This window comes from Trypanosoma cruzi, genomic scaffold, assembly GCF_000209065.1.
Source record: "Trypanosoma cruzi strain CL Brener 1047053517177 genomic scaffold, whole genome shotgun sequence".
Classification (NCBI taxonomy): domain Eukaryota; phylum Euglenozoa; class Kinetoplastea; order Trypanosomatida; family Trypanosomatidae; genus Trypanosoma; species Trypanosoma cruzi.
The window spans coordinates 39042-46046 of NW_001849490.1; the positions used below are offsets into that span (position 1 = coordinate 39042).

At 54.8% G+C, this 7005-nt stretch overlaps 3 protein-coding genes and 2 pseudogenes across 3 annotated transcripts, besides 4 other annotated features; all 5 read left to right on the plus strand.

Annotated features, from left to right (window-relative positions):
• Window positions 1-7005: a sequence feature (areas not merged during assembly with more than two copies in the genome that could not be assigned to a particular haplotype).
• On the plus strand, window positions 763-1128 carry Tc00.1047053511849.10 (mucin TcMUCI, putative; the record flags this gene model as incomplete). The annotated part of the gene is made up of 1 exon (XM_799870.1): window positions 763-1128. One exon carries the CDS (start codon window positions 763-765, stop codon window positions 1126-1128), a length of 366 nt encoding a protein of 121 aa, XP_804963.1.
• Window positions 850-962: a microsatellite.
• Window positions 1342-1413: a sequence feature (T-rich).
• Tc00.1047053511849.15 lies at window positions 1621-2595 on the plus strand (annotated as a pseudogene).
• Window positions 3079-3444, plus strand: Tc00.1047053511849.20 (mucin TcMUCI, putative; the record flags this gene model as incomplete). The annotated part of the gene is made up of 1 exon (XM_799871.1): window positions 3079-3444. One exon carries the CDS (start codon window positions 3079-3081, stop codon window positions 3442-3444), a length of 366 nt encoding a protein of 121 aa, XP_804964.1.
• Window positions 3166-3278: a microsatellite.
• On the plus strand, window positions 3923-5167 carry Tc00.1047053511849.30 (mucin-associated surface protein (MASP), putative; the record flags this gene model as incomplete). The annotated part of the gene is made up of 1 exon (XM_799872.1): window positions 3923-5167. The coding sequence occupies one exon, from the start codon at window positions 3923-3925 to the stop codon at window positions 5165-5167; it is 1245 nt and encodes a 414-aa protein (XP_804965.1).
• Window positions 5682-7005, plus strand: Tc00.1047053511849.50 (annotated as a pseudogene; the record flags this gene model as incomplete).

Consider the following 7005-nt stretch of genomic DNA (forward strand, 5'->3'; position numbering starts at 1 on the left):
CTTCGACTTTGACTCCGGAAGAGGAACCCGCTGAGGAGCCCCATTCCAGCAATAACCAGCCATCTGGTGACGCGGTACCGAAGGAAGGAACGCAACATGAAGGTCTTGCTGGCGGCGAAACGCAAGTATAGCCCGCAACTACTAACGACGAATCGATTGGAACAGCACCAGCTGGCGACGGCGACATCAGTACCGTGGCCTCCCACACCACCTCCCCTTTTTGCTCTTGCATCTTCCTGTGACGCGTGCTGCTGCTGCTGCGGTGGTGGCTGTGCGTGCATGAAGTGGTGTGCGCCGAATATGAACTAAGGCCCAATGCAACTGAACTGTTTTTGTGATGAATATTGGCTGCACTTCCCGTGGACCAACAATTCTCGTGGTGTGCGGGGACATCTTTCCCTTTATTGTTACTTTGGACTTTTGGGCTGCTGTGTGCGCTGCATCTATTCTCGTGTGTGTGTGCGTACTCTCCGTGAGGGGAGCAGACACGACGGACCGCTCTCGCCGTGTGTGCATGCGGTGGAGCCTTGTGTGCCGCTCCTGTTTGCTTCTCCCTCTTCCATCTGTGTGTGTGTGCCTGCTGCCGTGGATTGGAGTGTGTGTCGTGCGTGGTGTGCGGCGTACGGTGCATGCCTGGCTGCTGCTCTCTCCTCATGTGGTTTGCCCTCTGTGTGTGTCTGCCGCACCTCTCGTCTCCCCTGTTGCTCTCCATGTCTCTCACTGTGCAGATAAGCTCCACACGACTGAATGACCACATTCACGATGGTGACGTGCCGTCTGCTGTACGCCCTGCTGGTGCTCGCACTGTGCTGCTGCCCGTCCGTGTGCAGCGAAGAGGGTAAGCAGGAAACTACCACTACGACTACCACAACAAAGCCACCAACTACGACGACCACCACCACAACAAAGCCACCAACTACGACTACCACTACCACGACCACTACCACAACCACCACGACCACTGCGCCAGAGGCACCAAGCATTACGACTACAGAGGCGCCAAATACGACGACCACCCGTGCGCCGTCAAGTATTCGCAGAATTGACGGCAGCCTCGGCAGCTCTGCGTGGGCGTGTGCCCCGCTGCTTCTCGCCGCATCCGCGCTGGCGTACACCACTCTGGGCTGAAGAGGTGTGTGCGGGCTGTGCGTGCCAGCACTCAGCCACGGGGACATGTGTACGTCTACCGTGGTCCGATGTATAAAGTAAGAGTAATTATGATGATTGTGTTTTGCTTTGCTTGCTTCTTCTGCCATGCTGTGTGCTCCGCGTTGTGCACCACATCCGTCACGTTGAACGCATCCCAGACACACCCATATGCATGCGCACTGGAGCCTTAGGTTTGTTTTTTCTTGTTTTTTAATTCTTTTCTTAATTCTTTTTTTAATTCTTTTTTTCGTTGCTTCTGCTTTTATAGCTTCTGTGTTGTGGGGCGGTGTGCGAGTTCTGCAATTGTACTGATTCCATCTGTCTCATGTTGCTGCTGCTGCTGCTGGGCTGCTGCCGTTTGTTTTTGTGCGGTGGCTGTGCGTGGTGTAGCGGTCGTATTTCTCTCTTTGTTTTCGTTGCGTTGACGGGGAGTTGGTTTGTGCTGGAGGCTGCACGCAAGTGACGGGAGTGATGGCGATGATGGTGCCTGGCCGTGTGCTGCTGGTGTGTGCCCTCTGCGTGCTGTGGTGCGGTGCCAGCGGTGTCGGCCGATGCTGGGGATTATGATGTTTCTTGTGGTCATGGAACTTTGTGCGGAATTGGAGTTGGTGTTGACGGTGAACCCTCCGCCCGGTTGGTAGTCATGCATCTACTGGAGGTACAAAGGGTGAATGTTTTCAGGGAGGTGGAGGTGACTCTCCGGGTTCTGCTACACCCGCTTGCACATCGTCACCTGCCGATGCGGAAGAGTCCGAGGGTGGGGCTTTAAATGGCCCCAAGAAGGATGTATCCCGTGTTGAGGAGGACCCCGATGCAGCGCAGGACCCGCTACAACCAGGTCTCACGTTGTATCGGCAGCCGAGGTGATGGCGGCACAACCGTGAAGGAAGAAGTGACTGGTGTGGAGAGCAGCGACACTGCTGACTTGCCCCCAACGGGAGCCACGCACCACAAGCAGCACGACCAGTGACGGGGGAACCGGAAGGCACAGGGAAACAGGCAGCATCGAAGGCGTTATCAACGCCAGCAGAGGGACGAGGGATATCAGGCGCGACGGATCAAAAAGTGGACTCACCAAAGGAGGAAGCCGCGTGCAGCGCAGGTGCCACAAACAGTCGGTCAACAACAAACCGAACCTTCATCTCCCTCTACGAGTGGAAGTACTTCGACTTTGACTCCGGAAGAGGAACCCGCTGAGGAGCCCCATTCCAGCAATAACCAGCCATCTGGTGACGCGGTACCGAAGGAAGGAACGCAACATGAAGGTCTTGCTGGCGGCGAAACGCAAGTATAGCCCGCAACTACTAACGACGAATCGATTGGAACAGCACCAGCTGGCGACGGCGACATCAGTACCGTGGCCTCCCACGCCACCTCCCCTTTTTGCTCTTGCATCTTCCTGTGACGTGTGCTGCTGCTGCTGCGGTGGTGGCTGTGCGTGCATGAAGTGGTGTGCGCCGAATATGGACTAAGGCCCAATGCAACTGAACTGTTTTTGTGATGAATATTGGCTGCACTTCCCGTGGACCAACAATTCTCGTGGTGTGCGGGGATATCTTTCCCTTTATTGTTACTTTGGCCTTTTGGGCTGCTGTGTGCGCTGCATCTATTCTCGTGTGTGTGTGTGTGCGTACTCTCCGTGAGGGGAGCAGACACGACGGACCGCTCTCGCCGTGTGTGCATGCGGTGGAGCCTTGTGTGCCGCTCCTGTTTGCTTCTCCCTCTTCCATCTGTGTGTGTGTGCCTGCTGCCGTGGATTGGAGTGTGTGTCGTGCGTGGTGTGCGGCGTACGGTGCATGCCTGGCTGCTGCTCTCTCCTCATGTGGTTTGCCCTCTGTGTGTGTCTGCCGCACCTCTCGTCTCCCCTGTTGCTCTCCATGTCTCTCACTGTGCAGATAAGCTCCACACGACTGAATGACCACATTCACGATGGTGACGTGCCGTCTGCTGTACGCCCTGCTGGTGCTCGCACTGTGCTGCTGCCCGTCCGTGTGCAGCGAAGAGGGTAAGCAGGAAACTACCACTACGACTACCACAACAAAGCCACCAACTACGACGACCACCACCACAACAAAGCCACCAACTACGACGACCACGACCACGACCACTACCACAACCACCACGACCACTGCGCCAGAGGCACCAAGCATTACGACTACAGAGGCGCCAAATACGACGACCACCCGTGCGCCGTCAAGTATTCGCAGAATTGACGGCAGCCTCGGCAGCTCTGCGTGGGCGTGTGCCCCGCTGCTTCTCGCCGCATCCGCGCTGGCGTACACCACTCTGGGCTGAAGAGGTGTGTGCGGGCTGTGCGTGCCAGCACTCAGCCACGGGGACATGTGTACGTCCACCGTGGTCCGATGTATAAAGTAAGAGTAATTATGATGATTGTGTTTTGTTTGCTTGCTTCTTCTGCCATGCTGTGTGCTCCGCGTTGTGCACCACATCCGTCACGTTGAACGCATCCCAGACACACCCATATGCATGCGCACTGGAGCCTTGGGTTTGTTTTTTCTTGTTTTTTAATTCTTTTCTTAATTCTTTTTTCGTTGTTTCTGCTTTTATAGCTTCTGTGTTGTGGGGCGGTGTGCGAGTCCTGCAATTGTACTGATTCCATCTGTCTCATGTTGCTGCTGCTGCTGCTGGGCTGCTGCCGTTTGTTTTTGTGCGGTGGCTGTGCGTGGTGTGGCGGTCGTATTTCTCTCTTTGTTTTCGCTGCGTTGACGGGGAGTTGGTTTGTGCTGGAGGCTACACGCAAGTGACGGGAGTGATGGCGATGATGGTGCCTGGCCGTGTGCTGCTGGTGTGTGCCCTCTGCGTGCTGTGGTGTGGTTTGACTGGAGTTTCGGCTGATGGTGCTGCTGGTGGTCACGTAACTTTGGGTGAAAACGTACTTGAGATTGTTGGTGGTCAATCTACCTCTTCTCTTGCAATTCCTGGTGCCAAAGGAGCTTCAACGGGTGGAGTTCTTGTGGGAGGTGAACATCCCACTTCTGATTCTGGTACTCCTGGTGACGTATCTTTTCTTCCAGGTAGTGATGATGGTAGTGTTTCAGATTCCTCCGAGGAAGATTCAGCCCTCACGAAGGATAGCCCCAGAGAATTAAAGGGTAAGGCACAATCAGTGTCCCTCGTTGTGTCGCCGCCCAAAGTCAAGGAAATAGTGTCACCCGAGTCCAATAAGCAAGGAATTGTACTCCCTGCACCAGCCGAATCTGAAAATCATAATGCCGGTGGCGTCGGTGCCATTTCGAATAGGGAAATAAGGGATAATGGAGGTCATGCCAATGCGTCCTCTAACGACAGCGACCCTGTGTTACCGTCACTGTCCCCAAAAGTACAATTACCGGCAATATCACAGGCACCTGGAATACCACCACCGCCGTCATTAGGACAACAAACATCGACAGTAACAATATTACAGGAAGTTGAAACACCAGCAGCACGATCACGTGAAACGTCAGTATCATCAAAAGAAATATCACGACATGCGGAAGATCCAGCTGAAGGAAAAAAAGGAATACCACCAGCACCAACACACTCACAGAATTCAACAGATGAAAAACACAAAACGTCACTGTTACAAATCGGAACAGAGTCCGCTGCACCGAAACCGCTTTCACCGGATGGCGTGCTTGAGCAAAACAGCGAGGGCACAGCCACAAAGGATGCGATGAAGACGGATGTAGATACCGGTAGCCCAGCGGCAACATCAGAATCATCCATCTCCACAAGTGAAATTGTTGCTGTTCAGAATAAGACGGATGAGAAAGATGGCAATGAACAACAGCCTGAACCCAAAGGACTGCACAATGACCCCGATGCCGGAAATACCAACTTTGCTCCTACAGCCGGTGGTACAGCAGCAGAAACAGTGAAAACGATCACCGCCCAAAACAATGCTACATCTAACTCTGTCGACAGTGACGGCAGCACCGCGGTCTCCCACACCACCTTCCCTCTTTTGCTTCTTCTTGTTGCGTGTGCGGCTGCTGCTGCGGTGGTGGCTGCGTGAGAGTGAGTGTGGGAGAGCCACGCACCGCCCGCACACACACTCTTCCTTCTCTCTGTGTGTGTCCTCTTGCATGGACTCTCGCCCTCACCTCACCCCACGAGGCACACACAATAATGTGCCCATTGTATATATGCATGCACACCCATGCAGGCCCGTTGGTGCTCTCTTTTGCACGACACGCACCGCTGCCGTCCTGCCTGGCTGCATGGGCGGAGCACCGTAACTGTTTTTTTTGTCCATTGCATTGAGTGGGCGACCTCTCTCTCTCTCCCCCTGTGTGTGTGTTTTGCTTTACGGGAGCAATGAGAGTGTGTGTGCGCTGGTCGTCCCATGCTTCGGCTTCCCGTCATGTGTGTGTTTTGAATCTCTGTTTGTGTTGTGGTTGAATGGGCGTATTTTTATTAACCATCATTTGTTTTCTTGTGTGGTGACGTTTGCGTCTCATTTTTCTTTTCAACCAATCAGTCTTTGTTGCCTCAGCAAGCCAAGAAATACTTTTCCAACAGTCACGCCGATGGTTCAGTGGCTCCTCGCCTCACCGTGCCCTGCAGCGCTGCCATTGCTGCTCATGATGTTGACTTTGATGTGTTGTTCCAGCGGTTGCTTTGCTGCCAGCCTGACGTACCATTGTTCCTTTGACGATGCGATGCGTGTCGACAGGACGAAATCTATGCCGGTGGTGATGAAAAACGTGCCTTTGGGAACGGGAAGTGCGTTGCAGACATACACCGTCATCGGGGGGAATGGATGGGCACCCATCCGCATCAATGTGTCGACAAGGGACCTGGATGATACCAGTAAGTATTGCAGCTCAGATTATTCTTACTTGAAAATCCATTGACAGGATATTACGATTGTCAGGGCGATGCTCTTTCCAGTAATAAGAGGAAAATCCTCATCGACAAGGTTGTCCCTGCAGCTGTCAAACTGCATGCGGATCGTCTGCTCGTCCAGCCACTGGAGGGTCCGTTGTTTGTGCCCCAATTTGCCGCGGGTAGTGTTTGCAGTCGTTTCACTGTGCCTGCTGGGCATTGTTCCGCTGGTGTTGCCAATTCCGACATAATGCTGTACGTGGCTGCTGCTCCTGGTGGTGTGTGGGCACTGCCGTGCGCCACGCTGGAGGATGGCCGTCCAGTCGCTGGCGCCATGAACATTGCCCGGCGTTTTTATTTTGCGGACGCCTCGACACCCGCATCGCCGCGCACCTGATGGCCCATGCTGTCGCGTTCACCTACCCGCACATGGCAGACCTCAGCATGGTGAGGAATGCTGTTGGTGTGCGTGGCAGGGCGCTGTCGGTGGTGGTGGACTCGACGAGTGCCGCGATGGCTGCGAGGGAGCATCACGACTGCGACGACATTGATGGCGTGGAGCTGCAGGATGACGATGGGGACGGGAGTGCGCTGGAGTCGCGCTTATCGCAGCGCCACGCGAGGGATGAGCGGATGGCACCGATTGGGGGTGCCGGCTACTACACGGAGCTGACGCTGGCCGCGTTCGCTGAACTGGGCTGCATGAGGGTGAACTTGGGGATGGCGGAGCCGATGCGTTGGTGCAGGAAGTCGGGCTGTAGGCTGCTGCTGCTGCAGAGTAAGCGCTCCGCACCGAACATGAGCGAATATTGCTACATGCTCTGCGACGTGGGTTTCCCTGTCAAACGCTGCGCGTCGGATCGGTATTCCCGCGGTTGGTATTTGGGGAGTGTCCATGAAAGGTCAGCAAAACAGCACTCAATGGACAGTTGCCCCATCATTGATCCCGCGATGGACGTGAGGGATGCTGACGCTGTTATTTGGAAGGGGAGATTGTTTGTTTGCGATGCCCGGGGATGAGCCCTC